Source organism: Rhopilema esculentum, chromosome 20, assembly GCF_057945365.1.
Source record: "Rhopilema esculentum isolate cy_ngs chromosome 20, ASM5794536v1, whole genome shotgun sequence".
Classification (NCBI taxonomy): domain Eukaryota; kingdom Metazoa; phylum Cnidaria; class Scyphozoa; order Rhizostomeae; family Rhizostomatidae; genus Rhopilema; species Rhopilema esculentum.
The window spans coordinates 14,581,554-14,603,158 of NC_142834.1; the positions used below are offsets into that span (position 1 = coordinate 14,581,554).

The 21,605-nt window shown below is 38.0% G+C and overlaps 1 protein-coding gene across 1 annotated transcript in view; it reads left to right on the forward strand.

Annotated features, from left to right (window-relative positions):
• Positions 1-247: 247 nt before the first annotated feature.
• The window catches only part of LOC135687184 (recQ-like DNA helicase BLM), a 30,154-nt gene continuing 8,796 nt past the window's right edge, over positions 248-21,605 (forward strand). Inside the window, exons 1-7 of the mRNA XM_065203685.2 lie at positions 248-1,431; positions 11,338-11,387; positions 12,182-12,450; positions 12,860-13,093; positions 14,615-14,742; positions 14,932-15,066; positions 15,690-15,816. Of these exons, the coding sequence (XP_065059757.2) occupies positions 1,355-1,431; positions 11,338-11,387; positions 12,182-12,450; positions 12,860-13,093; positions 14,615-14,742; positions 14,932-15,066; positions 15,690-15,816 (1,020 nt within the window). The 5' untranslated portion in view covers positions 248-1,354. The remainder of the gene's footprint in view (positions 1,432-11,337; positions 11,388-12,181; positions 12,451-12,859; positions 13,094-14,614; positions 14,743-14,931; positions 15,067-15,689; positions 15,817-21,605) is intronic.

The window sequence follows — 21,605 nt, forward strand, 5'->3', positions numbered from 1 at the left end:
GGAATTATAACAGGAAAGACGATGGCAAATAATGGAATCATCATCTTGCAAGAAGGTGAAAGCAGGTAAATTTAATTTGCTACCGAATAAAGAAATTTTGCAGCAATTTGAATCGAAGTTGTTGAATCCCTGGAAAATCCCCTAGTAGGCTTTAAATTTACAATGATATCAGTGGTGGTTTAAGGAGGTTCTACGGGGCCACGACCCCAGGCCCCGCGTTTATGGTAGCCGAAAGCAGTGACTCAGTCCCCCTTGCTCAGATTCGTGTTTAGTTGGACAAATTATGTGTTGGCAACCTTCATTATGCTATGTATTCCTCGTGAATGAGCAACTTCTTGCCAGTATTTTTATACAATTAAAAAGTTTGGATGATTTCATACACACAACAGAGATTCTTCCTAACATTTTAGGATGGTACCCCTGGCCGGAAAGGTCCCCGCGCTTAAGATAAAAAGGAAAATTTGTCAAGAACAAGGGTTTCGCAGAACTTTTTGGCCCAGGGCCCCGTAGTTCCTAAAACCGCCGCTGAATGATATGCATGAAGTTTCTGGAAAGTTTATCAGGTTTACTGCCAATAAGAAATACATCAGGGATATTCATGCCTATTTTGCCCCTCACTTTGATCCAGTAGCTGTTACTACTCAATATGATGACGTCATGTCAAGTAAAGCAAAATACATCAGATGCATGTCAAGGGCCTGCTTAACCATCAATGCACACCAGAAGAAAAATCATATTGTGAGCGAGCAGTCTCGGGATATGATAATTTGAAAAAGCAGCCTCAAACAAGAGCAAACAAAATGTTATCTGTTAACATTCCTGTCTTAACCTAACCTTGTATGATAAGATTGTTTCTGATAAGCAAAAAGAGCTTTTGAAGAGAAAACGGCATAAGGAGGAGGGTAAACTCTTTTTTACTGTATGGTGCGCAAACTCAGTGAGGGGGACCGGGACTACCTTCTACTTTTTTATCTGGGGTTGCAGGTCAGAAATGTTTTTGCAGGATCCCAAACATAAAGTCACTGTTTTACAAAACCCAATATGTTGAATTTATTTATTTCAAAAAACTGAAACTACTGTAGCGATAAAGAGTGGTTCTAAACTTTCGCAACTTTCCTTTCCCAAATATTTCTCATTCTACTCTGTATGATAGGACTGGAACCTAATACGATAATTTATGCTAATTATGTTTATGATCTTTTCTCCTCGTGCCGCTGTCTCACAAATCAAAATTCCTCTACACTCCTCGAAGGCAGGAGGATACTGGCGATATTTTCCATAGAAATAAGTGGTGATCAGTCAAACCAATAGTTACATCAGTCAAATCGACCGTGGCCGCTTTCAGAAAACAAATATGAAGAGAAGAGCAAGTGAACGTGACATTTCTACGGAGCTTGGAGGTGTGCGACCATTGCAAATGATCGCACAAAGGTAACAAACAGTTCATAGACTATTCACTGAAAAAACTCAAGCAGCATTCACTTTAAGAATCTCTTTTGCAGGATAACACCGTCATAGTAGTTTGACTTGTTTTTCATTCATAGACAGTGTCTGAACTTGCTTGTTTGGAGTGGTTCAGAACGTAGTGTTATGCGTTCGCCTGGAGCACTCAACTTAAAAGAGCCCTTAAAGGCAGAGAAGACACGAGACAAACATTGCCAGCCTAAGAGGCAATGTATACAGCAGTAAGAGTAGTATATTTTGTACTATGAAAAGATACTTAATTCGAGCGATCAAGATCTTGTTTACCACGATCACGTCGCTTGTGCAGACGCTTTAATTGATGCAGTCTCTGTTTTATAGCAGTTTAGTGTTTATCGGAACTACGATCAATGTAAACACTAAATAAATCCATCCTTGACTAACGTGTCATTTCCAACCCAGCGTGTCTTATTTTACGTGCAGAGAACACGGAGCCAGTGAGAGAGACAGTGTGTTGCCTGTGTAACTCTGATGTGAACTGAGCTGAACTATGAACTGACTGACTTACATAAAAATTAACATGCTTATATACAGAAATGAATATCTAAAATTAACACGAATGATGTAAGGAAAACAAAGGATAGGAAGGGCTAGGCTAAGTGTGAATAGTTTAGGACTTGAGATTTAGGTAGATGTGTAGGGTTGATGATGGCCTAAACAAAAGAGAGGAAATGTTGACATAGTGATATGCTCGTAGCGTGTAGTGATGAGGTAGTGATGTGAAGAAATTACTGTAGGTAAAATAAACAAAGTAAAAATGGATGGCGATAGGTGAGGAAAAATTAGAATGAATGGAATCACTACATAGCTCCCCCCCTAGAATGCAAGCGATAGCGAAGGATTCGATAAGTGTTAGTATGTGGTTAGCTGCGAATAATTAAGAAGATAGAAATATACGTATAAAAATTACTTAAATGTTCGAATGTCTATTTGTTCGTTGACTTGCTTTCGTGTACCTTGCGAGGGTCTGCAAGCAGCGATGAAAATTGACTTGAATTTGCGACGTAGTCCGATGTTGAGCAAGGTTTTGTGAATAGGTTTACCAGAAACCTGCGATGAGTGAATTGCCAAGGTTTTGTGAGTCGGGTGACCAAGAACCGGTAGAGTTGTTTTGCCAAGGTTTCGTGAGTCGGATGACCAGGAACCGGGATGCGAGGGCACTGCAGTGAGTCGAGTGCGTGGATGCCAAGGTTTTATGAGTAGGGTAACCAAGAACCTGCGAAGAGCGTGAGACACTGCCGAGCACCGGAGAGTGCCGTGGAGCTGCCGAGGATGTGAGGCGAATAGAGACACTTGTGTCCGAGTGCTGTGTTGTCTAGCTGAGCTCGAATGTGTGTGACAATCCAGTTGAGTGAGTGAATATAGCTGACAAATTCGGTTGTGTTGAGTTGGGTTGAAAATAACGTCGAAGGATGTTGTTTTTAACCATGTCGGTCACGTCGTGGTCACCATTTTAGTGTTTATCGGAACTACGATCAATGTAAACACTAAATAAATCCATCCTTGACTAACGTGTCATTTCCAACCCAGCGTGTCTTATTTTACGTGCAGAGAACACGGAGCCAGTGAGAGAGACAGTGTGTTGCCTGTGTAACTCTGATGTGAACTGAGCTGAACTATGAACTGACTGACTTACATAAAAATTAACATGCTTATATACAGAAATGAATATCTAAAATTAACACGAATGATGTAAGGAAAACAAAGGATAGGAAGGGCTAGGCTAAGTGTGAATAGTTTAGGACTTGAGATTTAGGTAGATGTGTAGGGTTGATGATGGCCTAAACAAAAGAGAGGAAATGTTGACATAGTGATATGCTCGTAGCGTGTAGTGATGAGGTAGTGATGTGAAGAAATTACTGTAGGTAAAATAAACAAAGTAAAAATGGATGGCGATAGGTGAGGAAAAATTAGAATGAATGGAATCACTACAGCAGATTAAAAAGAGTACGCTGGTATCAGGCTGAAAGCATTACCTCAAAAATTGACCACTAGGTCTAGAATATTTATTTTCATGAAGATGAGAATCTTTATTGCAAGTCAAATTCAATTCAAGGAGCAGAAATAGTGCAGTCTTGTTCTCAAATTACGCTCTTGTTCTCAAATTATGCTCTTGTTCTCAAATTACGATCTTGTTCTCAAATTACGAATTTGTTCTCAAATTACGCTCTTCATTGACTGGATATTGGATTTCCAAACCACAAGATTTCATAAAGATATGGTTCCATTCATTAGAAAAGGGAAGTCCCCATTTGAGGAGAAAAGGTCAATTCTAGAAATTCAACAGGCAAAACGTTTCTAAAAGATCTGATCAAGTTTATGAAAAGGCAACCAAAAGATCTGATCAAGTTTATGAAAAAAGGGAGAGTCACATTATTTTTGCAAAATCAACAGAACAATTCTTTTATCTGAAGAATATTTGCCCAACCAGATTGCAAATTTCCAAAGTTCAATCTAGTGAAAAAACCGAAGTTCGTTTATGGATTACCGTTGTTCTGGAGGTTCATAGATTTTAGAACCAATACCAAGTTACAGTGATTACATTAAGAAACCGTCTATGCTCCTTTGGCCATAGTTTAGCGAATTTGTAAAGTATCTTAACGATCTTGCACAAGAAGGCCTGGCTCAAACTTCGCACTTCTCATGTGCCGAACCTAACTCTGTTTGGAGCGACACTTGAGCATGTTTAGCGCGACTCCCGTTTCAAACGTCGAACTTAATCATGTCGCGCCAAATGGGTTTCAGGATTGTTACATCAAGTATCTTGGTTAAGGCGCGCAATCTCAAATATTTGTTTGAAACGCATGCGCCCTCCAAGAATTAAATGAATTCTGGGAAGGAAAATGAATTAAATATTATTATGCATTGTGTTTGGTACATGACAAGTTCGACGCTAGAAACCGTGCCGTGCTGGAGTCGTGCAGCTCGGCAAGCTCTGCCGATCCAAAGTAGTCTGCCGCTCCTAACTCAATCTGCCGTGCCAAATTGATTCAAACGTCGCGCCCTTCATGTACCTAATTCTCGAGTTAGGTTCGGCACATGAGAACGCGACGTTTAAACCAGGCCTAAGAGGTATTTTATCGTGCTATTTTAGGCTATTTGGTCCAAAACGTAAAAATTCGATGGAAAACTCATATGACGTCGTTAATTAAGAATTCTCTGTCAATGTTTATTCAAATGTTGGGCTCTCTAAAAAAGGTCTAGACAGTGAAAAGGGTTGTAATGATTGTCTGAAAAGTTTTTGGGAAACTTATTAATGCGATGCAATCTGCCCTCAGTGATGCAAATAGATTTCTGTACCAAGGGGCCATCAAAGCTTTGCATACCATTGGTCTATGATGATGCCATACCCAATGTAATGCAGCCAAAACAGGGCCGTAGCAATTTTTGTTCTTACTGGGACTCGTGCCAAATTTACCAGAATACTTTTTTCCATTGAACAATCCCTATTGTTTCTATTGCTGAAAATAATTATAACGCGAAAGACGATGGCGAAATGGAGTCATCACCTTGCGAGAAGCTGAAAGCAGAGGAGTTCAATTTGCTACCGCAGCAATTTGAGTTGAAGTTTTTGATCCATATAAACGGATACTAATAGGTTATCCCATCATGGAGTGCGATTTCGATCGCTGGTGTATCTGCATAAGTTGCTCAGCCTGTGGTAACCCTGTAAAGTAAAGATGACGGATGCTACGAGAAAACCCCTATTGTGATTGTATGAGCAAGGCATGAACAAGAATTGTGATTGTATGAGCAAGCCCCCTTCCCCACTATTACCCGATGCACCAAGCCTCCCAATAAGCTTCAAAATGTCGAACAGCAAAAAGAAGCCTAGAGGCATGGAAAGCTTTAATGATGTCGGAAAATATGTCCAGTATGTCTGTGCAAAAGAACGCAGATATTCACATAAATAAACACTATAAGGGTTGAAGGCTTGAGAAAGAAAAAAACACTTTTCCATTAGGCGAAATGCGACTCCTGTTACGCTGAACTCGTAAAAGGAAATATGAGTGCTATGAAACCACAAGCTGTAACCTAGTATTATAATTTCGAACCTAATGGTCCTCTAGAATCGAATGACAATTTAAGGGCTTAAACTTATCATTGAAATCGAAAAAGCCTGAGGCCACCTCAGTCGACCTATCGAGTTATGTGTCCTATAGCATAGAATTGAAAAAAGCTACAAGTTGATAGCAAAGGCGATGAAGCACCGCGCACATAAACGTCAGATACTTGCAAAAAGTCGCAAAGACTGTGTCCGACGTTATCCGACGTTATCCGACGACATGGAATACAATGCAATCAAAATATTGCATACATTGCAATGACGTAAACACTAGCACCAGGAAGCACCATTTGAAAGAAATTAAGGGACATAATACAGCAGTCAAGCAACACCATTACTGACCACGTGCAAGATCAAAATTAAAAGCCAGATTCATCAGTCTTGGTAAAAACTTCGAAAGATGCTAGGTAAGGGTGAGTATATTGTTCGCTGACCTGTTTAATATGCAAAATAAAATTGTTAGAAGAGAAATGAACAAATTAGAATAACGTTATGGTTTAGGATGTTCAGGGAAATTGTGTCGAGTTCTGTCCATGCTTTGATGTTATCTCTCCATCTTTTATATGGTCGTCCTCTGTTTCTCTTTCCATTAGTCATGCCTTCCAGACAGATCTTGCTGACACCACGGTCCATTCTTTTGATGTGGCCTTGTTAAAGATAGAGAACTGCGGAAGCAGCTACCACGTGTTAGTGCGTATTCTGCTGCAACCAGAGACAGCGATTGATGATGAATGGTTTAGGAAAGAACATCAAAAGTATAAGAAAAGCTCAGAAATTGCAGACACAGACAAAAGAAGTGGAAGTAGACATATCGAACAGTAACCTACAAGAAAACCAAATGTATGGTTATAAGTAAGAAAAGACAGTTTCTGCTCTCTGAAACGAAAATGGATGGTCAAAACATGGTAGACAGTGCTTAGGGTGTATGACAACTGTTGATTAGAGGTGTGAAAGTGGGGTTTTATTGTTTCAGCAAGGTTTGTTGTTCACACCGTTGTTAGAAGAGAGAGAAATCGCGTTAACAATCTCTGATATTTATTCAACAGAAGAAAGAAAAGCTAGACAATGCACAAAAGTCTTTAAATGCATCAAACCACCAAATTTGCATCCATTAGAAGAATCAGAAGAAGATATTGCTTTTCCTTTGTAACCTGGCGAACGCATTAAGCGTGAAACTCGGAGAATCAGACTATAGGCTAACACGGGGACGAATGACAAGGCCATTGCTCGATTAGCACGGCTTCTCGTATCCTAAAAATCACCATTAAAAGCGGGGCAAACGCAAATGCAAATACCAAATCCTAATTGAACTTAACGGCTGTACACCGGATCCAGTTTTAACGTCTTTGCTAGATGGTATATTCAACAAGTCGTGGAACGAGCGTTTGTTTGCAAGAACAAAGTATGAGCAAGTCGTTGTGCAAATTTTAGCACTCAAAAGGAGGTTACGGATAAGAGCGTATACCATTGATAAAATTACATGAGTCAAAAAGTGGTCCGATACGCTTTCACACCTTATTCAACGCGTATTGGTTTATCGCCGCAAAAAACCATTCGGAGCGTACTTATTAGATTCATATGAAAAGTTATCCGATACAAAATGAATCTGATTTTGTTTGAACAGGCCCTCAGTGTCAATACCACGATTGGAGCCCAAACCTCGTCTATCGATATTCGTTCGCAAAGGAGCATTCAAAGAAAATCCGCGAATCTAGTACTCTACAAAGCTCTGCCTTTAAAGAAAAGCTTCATCCACCTACACTCGAGAGTGTATTTGTGTCGTAACAGCCATTGTAGAAACTGCAGAGCCACCGCGGTAACAAAAATGAGCTATAGGAATGGTAAAATATAAGCCTAAACTCTTTGGCATGAGGAGGAAAACAAGAGCCTAACATGCATTAAAAGCAGAAGATTCCCTGGCATGTTTGTCTGAAGAAATGCTCAGTGCAGGGTGCTATTGTGACGTTAATGCCAACTGCACAACAACCTTAACTGGAAAGGTCACATCAAAGCTCTATCAACAAAAATCATTTGAGCAATCTGCTTTCAAAGTATGCCAGAAAGTTTCTAAGACAGGACAGCCTAAAGATTGGTATACTGGTATTGTTGAGCCCCATTTTAGATACTGTTGCTCAGTTTTGGGAAACTGTTGTGCAACCGAAAAACCATTTGCAAAAACTTCAAAATCGAGCACCAAGAATAATTACAAATAGCCACTTTGATGCTGATGCTAGGCCACTGTTTAATACTCTTGGACTCAAGCCACTTCAGGATTCGATCAATACTGAAATTAGCACTATGGTTTGCAAGGACCTTAACGGACTAGCGCCAGAATATTTGTCGGATTTATTTATATGAATCTTATTATAGTGGCGGATCTAGACAAAAACTTGACAAAGACTCTTTAAACCTTGCACGTCAAATGGAAAATTTCGTCGACATCTCTGAGTTTCCTACCAAGAATTCATTCCTGCTTATTGTAACATCTCCTGAACATCACTTTACAAATATCTGGTTTTTTTTTACTTTGACTTTCGTTTGATCTACGAGCAAAGAAACCTTGATTTGTCTTCTCGGGCTAGTTAGGCCAGTCAAGGAAAATGAACACGTAGTTGGCGTGTTGGGGAGTTCATTGAAAATCCATAGCACTCTTCCATACGATCCTTAAATATTATTGAACTTTGGGTGCTGGTCTCTTCGCGTTTGAGTGCTGAAAACAGGCTCTCGTCGTCATGCTATCGTAGCCTTCACTCGCAGCTTCACGTCGCCATTATGAAACAGGACAGATGTATGGTTTAGAGAAAAAACCCCTATCATTGTATCTTTTTAGAAAGGAACCCTGTCGTAGCAATGGCAATTGATTGTCCTCGTCTCCTCGATTGTTTTTGCCACAAGCAGAAGAACCGTTTTTGAAACCAATTCACAAAGTCATTGGAACTCGTTTAAACCGCTGAGGAATATGATATGTTACAAAAGAGTACCATGGCTACGATAGGGGCCCCTTCTTTCTCAATACCATGTTTAGAGAACGGTTCCCTTCTTTCTCAATTCCATATTAAGAGAGCACCAAAGGCTGTGGAGCAAGATCCCATTTGCCATTAGGACTCGTTGCGATTCATTCGGAAGTAAAGGGAAAACTGTCGTTATCTGTCTTAGGAATCTTTGACAGGGTTTCAGATCCCTTGTAACCCCGTTTGGATCCACCACTGCCGTACAAGCATGGGATGTAAATTATTGAACTACCTATATATACATATTATTAATTTGTTTTGTTTTTGTTCATTGTTAAATACTAGTAATATTATTAATCAAATGGAAGGCCCTTTGTGATTCAGCATTAGCTGAAGTATTACCCTCCTTAATTTAATTGAAAATAAAATTGAAACTCACAAACTGCAAAACCATTGCAGTAACAGAAGTGAGCCTAAACTCTTTGACATGAGCGAGAAGACACGAGCCTAAACTGACATTAGAAGCAAGGGGGTTCCCTAGAATGTCTATAATGCTGAGTGAAGGGTGCTATTGTGTCGTTAATGCCAACTGCAGAAACTGCAAAACCAAATGAAACTGCTGAACAGAAGTGGGCTTAAACTCTTTGACATGAGGGAGAATACAGGAGACAAGAAACAACCACTAGAAGCAGGGGGATTCCCTAAATTGACTATCTAAGGGAATGTACAGGTTGCTATTGTGTCGTTAATGCCAACTGCTCAAATATTAAACTCTGAAGATACAAAAAATGTTATCAATGGCTTAAAGGCAGAGCTTCGCCGTCCATAACATAAAGATTCTAAGTTGCATCTCCGAGTTTCAGGCTAAATTGATCATCAAGCAGCTGTATCAGGCAATATGTGCTTAATAACTTGCAAAAGAGAACTATTTCTGATTTTTTCACCCTTAATTAAAGAGATAAACGAAACTCAGGCAAAAGGGCGTCTCCTGCTTTGGCATAGTTTAGAGGCACTACCGTAAATCCTCGAATAAGCCCCTAGGGACTTATTAGAATTTTTGGGTGGGGGCTTATTCGAGGGGGGCTTGCTCGAGGGGGGACTTATTTCAAAGTTTAGTATTTTCCTCAAAGGTCGACATAAAAACGACATAATTTCTCAATGAAATAAATTGTAAAATTTCAAAAAGGCTATTGTCCTGTGGAGGCTTTCTTGGAATAAGTTATTATTCTGCAATCATGCTTCCCTTATTTGCAAAAATGACTTATTTGCAAAAATGACTTTTTAGGCAGAGGCTTATTCGAGGGGAGTTCTATTCGAGCTTGGGGGCTTATTCAAGGATTTACGGTATGTCCCATTTTGCATTTCGCAACGTAAAGCCCTGGTCAAACGATCGAACACTTCGCCCAACATGATATTGGGTGAAGTGTGGATCGTTTGGTTACCATTTCGGGTCATCCAGCATCGTCTTTTTTGATGTTGGATGAAGTTCTATTGTGGTCAAAAATGTTGGCTGTCGACATCCAACAATACTATTGTGTTGAAATATTAGGTGAAATGTTGGATCGTTTTAAAGAGCGTCAAAATTCAATCATCGCATCATTGTTGTTTTTTCGGGCTGGTTTCGTTTGTTTCAGCAATCGCAGTTGCTTACAATGAATGACACACAACGATTGAAAGAAATGTTGGACAACCATGCCCCTCAAGCTCTGCCAATCTTAGTACGATGTTACAAAAAAGAACTAGCACTGGATGGACTTCTATTTAACGATAACACTTGCACAGTTGCGAGCCCCTTGTTCTGGCGGACCTTTTTTTACCTTTCATTATCATAAATGGACAGACCTGCGACAAAATGCCATCGTTACAAAGCTTTCCATCCAGAGGGTAGCTAGCGGGGGAATAAAGGGGGTGTGACAGCATCCCCCGATTCTTAATGAGTTTGGTAAATTTTCCGTTGATGCAAAATGTCTATGGTTTGTCGGGAAGACCGTCGATCGATAGGTGAAATTGGACCCGGATTTCTCTACATCCATGTCTTCGTTGATAAATTTTAATTCTTATGCTCCTTCGCCCCATAGTCTAGAAGAAGGCAAACTACGCCACTGTTTCCATCTTTCCATATCTGTACAAAATTTTTTGCAAATCAAAAGCTTCTCCTCAATCAACTTTTTGACTTATTTCTGTGCAACCAGATTCTTTAATTCAGTTATGGCCGTATGATTTAAAACATGTTTGCAAAATTTTATCTAGTAAACTGCTAGCTACAGATTAATGCAAAGCAGTTATGGGGTTAGGAAAAATATTATGTTATTTATAGTTTTTTCTGTATTTATAATCATGTTTTATACTGGCAAAGTTGTGAAAGGCAACTATCCTGTGTGAAGGGTTGCAATATTTTACAGGACACACATAAATAACAGCGTTCATTGACCGAAGTGTTCTTTTCCTCTGTAAATTCATTCCTTGATTTGGCCTACTTGTCAATTATAATGAAAGTTGATACCAAAGTTTCTCTCAAGATGTTTACCAATGAATCTGCCTAATGATCTTTATATAATGATATGCATATAAAGTATTTCGAAAGATTAGCAATTGCAAATGCAGTGCCTGTCTGTTTCTGCCAGAAAATGCAATGTAATCTTTAATTTTGTATCCGCAATTCCTTTTTATGTACTAATTGGTAGCTATATTTGATTTTGATAAGTTAACATTGTATATTTATGTATATATTGTTAGCTCTTGTTTCTTATATCGAATTAAAATAAATTTACAAAGACTGCCAGATTTGAAATACTAAAAGAGAAATACTGAAAGATGCATCATTCCAATTGCTTTCAGAAACATCAACTCAAGTCAGGCGTTTGAAAACGACGACCACAATGAAACAAGTAAGTAGCGACACATGGAGTGTTTTTTGTAATGAAGTGCTTTGTAATATAGGATTTTGATATATACTTTTGCATGCAATGCAAACATCATTATTTCAGTCATGAAGTTTTTATCCATACAAGTATACTTTGTCTTCTCGTTATATTTTTTATGTCTTGGTATTGGGTTGGACTTTTTAGGTTTTTTTAGGGTATCACCATGTTGAGATACCCTTCTTGAAAAACATCACCAGTAAGATTTGTGATCAAGATAAATCTTACAAAAGTTAACAAAAGAATCATTGACCTGGCAATTTAAATTTCCACAAAGCCAAAGCACCAGAGAAGGGCCTAGCTTTATATATGGCCTAGCTTTATAAATGGCCTAGCTTTATAAATGGCCTAGCTTTATGTATGGCCTAGCTTTATAAATGGCCCAGTTGATCCCTTCTTACAGAGATTTTCATCATGAGCAGAGTATCCTTACAGCGCCAGATACTATGATCACTTAAAGGCCGATTTCAATTCGACATTTTTTGTGCGCGCGGGCGTAGCGCTCAAATCTGAGCATGCGTAGTTAAAATCAAGTGGTCTCGATTTTGCTTCCGCTGTGATCGGCAGAAAGTTGATAGGGTCTCAACCTTTTTGTGCGCTCGCTTCTTGACAGCAGCGCTTAGCTACGCATGCTCAGATTGGGCGCTACGCCCGCGCGCACAAAAAATGTCAAATGGAAATCGGCCTTAACAAATGCTGAATGTGACGTCAGCGTTTGCGCTGCCGCTGTCGTTATTATATGTACTACAATTGTTTTTCAGAGAAATATAAACCATTCGATTACCCTAATTATGGAAATGTGAAAGAAACTATGAGCAAGGTATTTGGCTTGGAGAAATTTCGGACGAACCAAGAACAATCCATTCTGGCAGCACTAGCAAACAAAGATTGTTTCATACTCATGCCAACAGGAGGAGGGAAAAGCCTTTGCTATCAGCTGACGGCGCTCATTACGCCTGGTGTTACGATTGTCGTTTCGCCGTTGCGTTCCCTGATATTGGATCAAGTTCAGAAACTACTTTCTTTAAAGGTATGTCCACGTTTATCTAGATATGTTTTAGTGATGCTAGTATAATTAAAATCAAATCGACACTTCTATACCTGGCTATTCACAAACTACAAATGATTTAATGTTAATTAAACTATGAATTTATTTGACTGAAGATAGAGACTCATAGAGAGGGACGACTCTAAGGTTTAATTTTGTGATTCACGATTAATACGATCATCAAGGAACACCTGATGTGTTTTCTTTTCTGTTGATATTTTCATTTTATTTCCTGCTTCTTTTCATATCTTCTATTAAGAAATGTATAATTCACTTTATTAACCCACATCTATTTACTGGCTTAAATTTTGAACACTCAGAAGATGCCATCATGAATATTCTACCATCATCGACGAAATTCTTAATAGCGTTTCTCCCTGTGAAATTTCAGATTCCTGCTGCCCATCTGTCAAGCGACCAAACGGCTGCGATGAAATCACAAACTTACATCGACCTTCGCCGTTTATCGCCTGAAATCAAGCTACTTTATGTCACACCTGAAAAGCTGGGCAGCAGTGAAAAATTGGCATCCGCTTTGCAAAGCTTGAATCAAAAGAAACTGCTTGATAGATTTGTCATAGACGAAGCCCATTGCATCAGCCAATGGGGACACGACTTTAGAAAGGTGTTTATTTAGAATTTTTTTTAAAGAAGAGATCCTTACTTAATAGAAGCAACCTTTAGCATAGTTGGTGAATCTCGATTAGCAGTAAGCGATATCCTTTTCTTGGAAACCCACGTTAGTTGCAATACACAATGCTGTACATCACGTCACCTTACGACCTCTCACGACCCATCACGACCTCTCACGACCCATCACGACCTCTCACAACCCATCACGACCTCTCACAACCTCTCATGATCTCTCACGACCTCTCACGACCCATCACGACCTCTCACGACCCATCACGACCTCTCACGACCTCTCACAACCCATCACGACCTCTCACGACCCATCACGACCTCTCACGACCCATCACGACCTCTCACAACCTCTCATGATCTCTCACGACCTCTCACGACACATCACGACCTATCACGACCTCTCACGACCCATCACGACCTCTCACAACCCATCACGACCTCTCACAACCTCTCATGATCTCTCACGACCTCTCACGACCCATCACGACCTCTCACGACCCATCACGACCTCTCACGACCTCTCACAACCCATCACGACCTCTCACGACCCATCACGACCTCTCACGACCCATCACGACCTCTCACAACCTCTCATGATCTCTCACGACCTCTCACGACACATCACGACCTCTCACGATCCATCACGACCTCTCACGACCTCTCACGACCTCTCACGACCCATCACGACCTCTCACGACCCATCACGACCTCTCACGAGCTCTCACAACCTATCGCAACCTCTCAAGACCTATCGCGACCTCTCACGACCTATCACGACCTCTCACAACATATCACGACCTCTCAAAACCTATCACGACCTCTCACAACCTCTCATGATCTCTCACGACCTCTCACAACCTATTACGACCTCTCACAACCTATCACGACCTCTCATAACCTCTCATGATCTCTCACGACCTCTCACAACTTCTCACAACCTATCACGACCTCTCACAACCTATCAAGACCTCTCACAACCTATCAAGACCTCTCACAACCTATCACGACCTCTCACAACCTATCACGACCTCTCACAACCTCTCATGATCTCTCACGACCTCTTACGACCTATCACGACCTCTCACAACCTATCACGACCTCTCATGATCTCTCACGACCTCTCACGACCCATCACGACCTCTCACGACCCATCACGACCTCTCACGACCTCTCACGACATCTTTTGACATCATATGACGTTACACTTTCTATGCTACATGACACTACAAGTTACTTAATGACATCACACCTCACGACACTACATGATACAACACGGAACTACACGACACTGCACGATATTGCACGATACTATAAAACATAACACGACACTGCACGATACTATACGACATTGCACGACCCTACAATACCTGCATTTCCCTTGCGCAACACAATCCGACACTACGCTACACGATTATACACAGCATTACTTCACTGTAACAAATTATACTTTCTAGGTGACTTCGTACTGCTCTTATAATTGTCTTCCATTTTCCCGCCTTAGGACTACAAAAAGCTGCATGTGTTACGCGATCATTACCCTAATGTCCCAGTCATGGCATTAACCGCAACGGCAACGCCTCGTGTGCAAAAGGATGTATTGAATCAACTGCGTTTACGCAACCCGGAAATGTGAGTTTCGTTCCCTTTTCCAGGAATCCTTGTTCAGAAATATGATGACACTACTGCACCCTTATGTTGCCAATGTTCTGTATTTTTGTATCTTAGTAAAGAAACCTATCTAGCATCATGTACAGATGCTACGTCTCTGCTCTTAATTAACATCAAATGAATTTCTGCATTTCCTGTATTTTTATTTAGTTTTAGCCAAAGTCTCAATCGTCCAAACTTGCAATACTCTGTGAGGCCGAAGTCGAAAAAAACTCTTGAAGAAATCGTGAAAATGATTAAAAGTCAGTATTTGAACAACTCTGGCATTATTTATTGCTTGTCAAGGTGAGAATTATCCATGAAGTATTAATTTCTTGCTTTCAAAGCGCCTTTATATTCAAACATGGAGTTTGATGAAGTTTTCTATACAGTTGCTTGAAGAATAAGTGTTAAGGTATAAAGAAAGCTGGAATTGTCTGGGCAATAGGCCCTAAGTCTCGTTTCTTCTAAAAACAACCTCCAGCTTCCTTCTGAAAATGACAAAAATTCATCTGGAAGATAGAAATGACATCGTCTTCATACACACTAAATTGATGCATGCGGTGACACTGAACTCCAATTAAATATGTACGTTGCGTGTTGTACTTCATCCAGAATAACGATAATACAGTTAACAAATAAATTTAGTACCAGAATGAAAATGTAGTAGTTTGATTGTTAAGAATACTTTTTGTGTTTTAACAATCAAACTATTACATTTTCATTATGGTACTAAATTTAGTTGCTAACTGTATCATCGTGACACTGAACTGTTCAAAAGAAAACGGCGAGACATGCTTTTCTTGAGCTATATAGCCTCACCTATGGCTCTCACTTAATAAAAAATTATCGTCCTTCAGCCTTCATGAAATTGGCGTTTCTATGTTTGATTTACGCAAATGTGATTCATATATCATTTCCTTTTGCAGACTGGATTGCGATGCTTTGGCCCAGGATCTGCAAGATAACCAAATCTGTGCACAATCATATCACGCAGGACTCTCCAATGAGGCAAGAAGTTGTGTTCAGGAAGACTGGCTGCAAGATAGATGTAAGGTTAGATTTAGATTTGCAGGGCGTGGAGTTTGCACGCAAGCTGCTATCATCTGTCTTTGTTCGTGTTGTGTGTTAGAAATATGGAACTACAATATGGAAAATCTAGGAAGCAGATACCCTTCAGGAAGCCATCTACCAAATGAGTCGTTGCTCGTATGGAGTAGACAGAGATGGCACGAAAAATTGAAACTGGGAATTTTGTGACATAGGAGGACCGACCATGGCTGGGTCCGACGCGAAAAAAAATTTTTATATCAAGCCTTCTAAAATGGCTCAAAATGCATCTCCCAGGCTGAAATTTAACAAAGGCTCGAAATAGAAAATGCGACGATTCTCAGAAAACACTGATTATTGATTTTTAGGAAAAATGTGGGAGGAGAAGAGTCATACTAAAACTTTGAGGATAGATATCGAATAAAGAAAGTGTGCACATCGATGTGAATAGCAAGAAGGTGCTGTATTGATTGAGAAAATTTCACTTCCTGAACAGAAAAATACACTTTCTTTGTCTCAAGTATTTTCAGTAAGACATATTTACACATCCAAAATGCAGACATTGCAATAAGGCGGAAAGTTACCTACTGAATTGATGCAAAAATAGACTAATAAAAGAAATATACGTAAAAATTTTAGTAAATAGATCAAATGAAGTCAAGCAGTACACTTTTTCTTTAAAAGAACAATTTTATAAGTTCACGAGCCTCAAAGTTTATCAGACGTTAAGAAAAAGTTAAGAACAAGCTGAGGCTGAGCTACTGTAAATTGTAATTTCAACAAGGTTTCATCCCAAAAACGAGGATTTTTGCCTATGTGTGGGTGCTTGTTCTGCCAATATTCAAACTTGATTGTTAAACTTGAAGATGATAGTCCGAATGAGGTGCTTCGCTATCTTTTTGCATGAAAATTAACCAAGTAACAACTTGTGTCAGGACATAATTCGAAAACTCTAAGCTTGTTTACACTCGTCACCATATGTCATTTGTTTACATTTTATTTTAAGAAACAGAAAGAATATGTATATGAAAACTGTTTTTTGGATACAAAAGTAAAGTTGATCATTGACAAAAAGGTAACGCGTGCAGTTTGTAATTTCATTAAAGAGTTTTATCACAACGGAAGGGAATACTCGACAATTTCTATTCACCGATTTTTTTTACCATTCGTTACTTGGATCCGCCAAACAAAATTTATCTAACACTTTTTACAGCAGAACCTTAAACTAGCAAAACGGGATTAGGATGTATAAAATTTTTTCTCATTTCCCATTTGACACTTTATACTCAAAGGGAATCAAAGGGAATACTTTAGTATGCTTCAAAATTTTTACTTTTTTCAAAGCCATTTCAAATTTTTGTACCACCAAACGATTTATTTTTTACTAAAACTTCTCTTATATGTGACATCCACAACGGAGACTTTCATGACAGGTCAGGTTAACCTGTATAAATATTATAAAATGAATGAAATGAAAATGATGACGTCATCTGTGTCAGTGACATCCACAGCTGAGATATACAAGACGTTGTCTATATCAGTGCTTTTATCAATAGCACAGATATACATGACGTCGTCTATATCAGTGCCACCTACAGCAGAAATATACATGACGTTGTCTATATCAGTGCCATTAATAGCAGAAATATACATGACGTCATCCTTATTAGTGCTTTCTACAGAAGAAATATACATGACGTTGTCTATATCAGTGCCATTAATAGCAGAAATATACATGACGTTATTCTTATTAGTGCTTTCTACAGAAGAAATATACATGACGTTATCTATATCAGTGCCATTAATAGCAGAAATATACATGACGTTATCCTTATTAGTGCTTTCTACAGAAGAAATATACATGACGTTGTCTATATCAGTGCCATCAATGGCAGAAATATACATGACGTTATCCTTATTAGTGCTTTCTACAGAAGAAATATACATGACGTTATCTATATCAGTGCCATTAATAGCAGAAATATACATGACGTTATCCTTATTAGTGCTTTCTACAGAAGAAATATACATGACGTTATCTATATCAGTGCCATTAATAGCAGAAATATACATGACGTTATCCTTATTAGTGCTTTCTACAGAAGAAATATACATGACGTTATCTATATCAGTGCCATTAATAGCAGAAATATACATGACGTTATCCTTATTAGTGCTTTCTACAGAAGAAATATACATGACGTTATCCTTATTAGTGCTTTCTACAGAAGAAATATACATGACGTTGTCTATATCAGTGCCATTAATAGCAGAAATATACATGACGTTATCCTTATTAGTGCTTTCTACAGAAGAAATATACATGACGTTATCTATATCAGTGCCATTAATAGCAGAAATATACATGACGTTATCCTTATTAGTGCTTTCTACAGAAGAAATATACATGACGTTATCTATATCAGTGCCATTAATAGCAGAAATATACATGACGTTATCCTTATTAGTGCTTTCTACAGAAGAAATATACATGACGTTATCTATATCAGTGCCATTAATAGCAGAAATATACATGACGTTATCCTTATTAGTGCTTTCTACAGAAGAAATATACATGACGTTATCTATATCAGTGCCATTAATAGCAGAAATATACATGACGTTATCCTTATTAGTGCTTTCTACAGAAGAAATATACATGACGTTATCTATATCAGTGCCATTAATAGCAGAAATATACATGACGTTATCCTTATTAGTGCTTTCTACAGAAGAAATATACATGACGTTGTCTATATCAATGCAATCAATGGCAGGAATATACATGACGTTATCCTTATTAGTGCTTTCTACAGAAGAAATATACATGACGTTGTCTATATCAATGCCATCAATGGCAGAAATATACATGACGTTATCTATATTAGTGCTTTCTACAGAAGAAATATACATGACGTTGTCTATATCAATGCCATCAATGGCAGAAATATACATGACGTTATCCTTATTAGTGCTTTCTACAGAAGAAATATACATGACGTTGTCTATATCAGTGCCATTAATTGCAGAAATATACATGACGTTATTCTTATTAGTGCTTTCTACAGAAGAAATATACATGACGTTGTCTATATCAGTGCCATTAATAGCAGAAATATACATGACGTTATCCTTATTAGTGCTTTCTACAGAATAAATATACATGACGTTGTCTATATCAGTGCCATTAATAGCAGAAATATACATGACGTTATCCTTATTAGTGCTTTCTACAGAAGAAATATACATGACGTTGTCTATATCAGTGCCATCAATGGCAGAAATATACATGACGTTATCTATATTAGTGCTTTCTACAGAAGAAATATACATGACGTTGTCTATATCAGTGCCATCAATGGCAGAAATATACATGACGTTATCCATATTGGTTCTTTCTACAGAAGAAATTTACATGACGTTGTCTATATCAGTGCCATTAATAGCAGAAATATACATGACGTTATCCTTATTAGTGCTTTCTACAGAAGAAATATACATGACGTTATCCTTATTAGTGCTTTCTACAGAAGAAATATACATGACGTTGTCTATATCAGTGCCATTAATAGCAGAAATATACATGACGTTATCTATATTAGTGCTTTCTACAGAAGAAATATACATGACGTTGTCTATATCAGTGCCATCAATGGCAGAAATATACATGACGTTATCCATATTGGTTCTTTCTACAGAAAAAATTTACATGACGTTGTCTATATCAATGCCATCAATGGCAGAAATATACATGACGTTATCTATATTGGTTCTTTCTACAGAAGAAATATACATGACGTTGTCTATATCAATGCCATCAATGGCAGAAATATACATGACGTTATCTATATTGGTTCTTTCTACAGAAGAAATATACATGACGTTGTCTATATCAATGCCATCAATGGCAGAAATATACATGACGTTATCCATATTGGTTCTTTCTACAGAAGAAATATACATGACGTTGTCTATATCAATGCCATCAATGGCAGAAATATACATGACGTTATCCATATTGGTTCTTTCTACAGAAGAAATTTACATGACGTTGTCTATATCAGTGCCATTAATAGCAGAAATATACATGACGTTATCCTTATTAGTGCTTTCTACAGAAGAAATATACATGACGTTATCCTTATTAGTGCTTTCTACAGAATAAATATACATGACGTTGTCTATATCAGTGCCATTAATAGCAGAAATATACATGACGTTATCCTTATTAGTGCTTTCTACAGAAGAAATATACATGACGTTGTCTATATCAGTGCCATCAATGGCAGAAATATACATGACGTTATCTATATTAGTGCTTTCTACAGAAGAAATATACATGACGTTGTCTATATCAGTGCCATCAATGGCAGAAATATACATGACGTTATCCATATTGGTTCTTTCTACAGAAGAAATTTACATGACGTTGTCTATATCAGTGCCATTAATAGCAGAAATATACATGACGTTATCCTTATTAGTGCTTTCTACAGAAGAAATATACATGACGTTATCCTTATTAGTGCTTTCTACAGAAGAAATATACATGACGTTGTCTATATCAGTGCCATTAATAGCAGAAATATACATGACGTTATCTATATTGGTTCTTTCTACAGAAGAAATATACATGACGTTGTCTATATCAGTGCCATCAATGGCAGAAATATACATGACGTTATCCTTATTAGTGCTTTCTACAGAAGAAATATACATGACGTTATCTATATCAGTGCCATTAATAGCAGAAATATACATGACGTTATCCTTATTAGTGCTTTCTACAGAAGAAATATACATGACGTTATCTATATCAGTGCCATTAATAGCAGAAATATACATGACGTTATCCTTATTAGTGCTTTCTACAGAAGAAATATACATGACGTTATCTATATCAGTGCCATTAATAGCAGAAATATACATGACGTTATCCTTATTAGTGCTTTCTACAGAAGAAATATACATGACGTTATCTATATCAGTGCCATTAATAGCAGAAATATACATGACGTTATCCTTATTAGTGCTTTCTACAGAAGAAATATACATGACGTTATCTATATCAGTGCCATTAATAGCAGAAATATACATGACGTTATCCTTATTAGTGCTTTCTACAGAAGAAATATACATGACGTTATCTATATCTGTGCCATTAATAGCAGAAATATACATGACGTTATCCTTATTAGTGCTTTCTACAGAAGAAATATACATGACGATATCTATATCAGTGCCATTAATAGCAGAAATATACATGACGTTATCCTTATTAGTGCTTTCTACAGAAGAAATATACATGACGTTGTCTATATCAATGCAATCAATGGCAGAAATATACATGACGTTATCCTTATTAGTGCTTTCTACAGAAGAAATATACATGACGTTGTCTATATCAATGCCATCAATGGCAGAAATATACATGACGTTATCTATATTAGTGCTTTCTACAGAAGAAATATACATGACGTTGTCTATATCAATGCCATCAATGGCAGAAATATACATGACGTTATCCTTATTAGTGCTTTCTACAGAAGAAATATACATGACGTTGTCTATATCAGTGCCATTAATTGCAGAAATATACATGACGTTATTCTTATTAGTGCTTTCTACAGAAGAAATATACATGACGTTGTCTATATCAGTGCCATTAATAGCAGAAATATACATGACGTTATCCTTATTAGTGCTTTCTACAGAAGAAATATACATGACGTTGTCTATATCAGTGCCATCAATGGCAGGAATATACATGACGTTATCTATATTAGTGCTTTCTA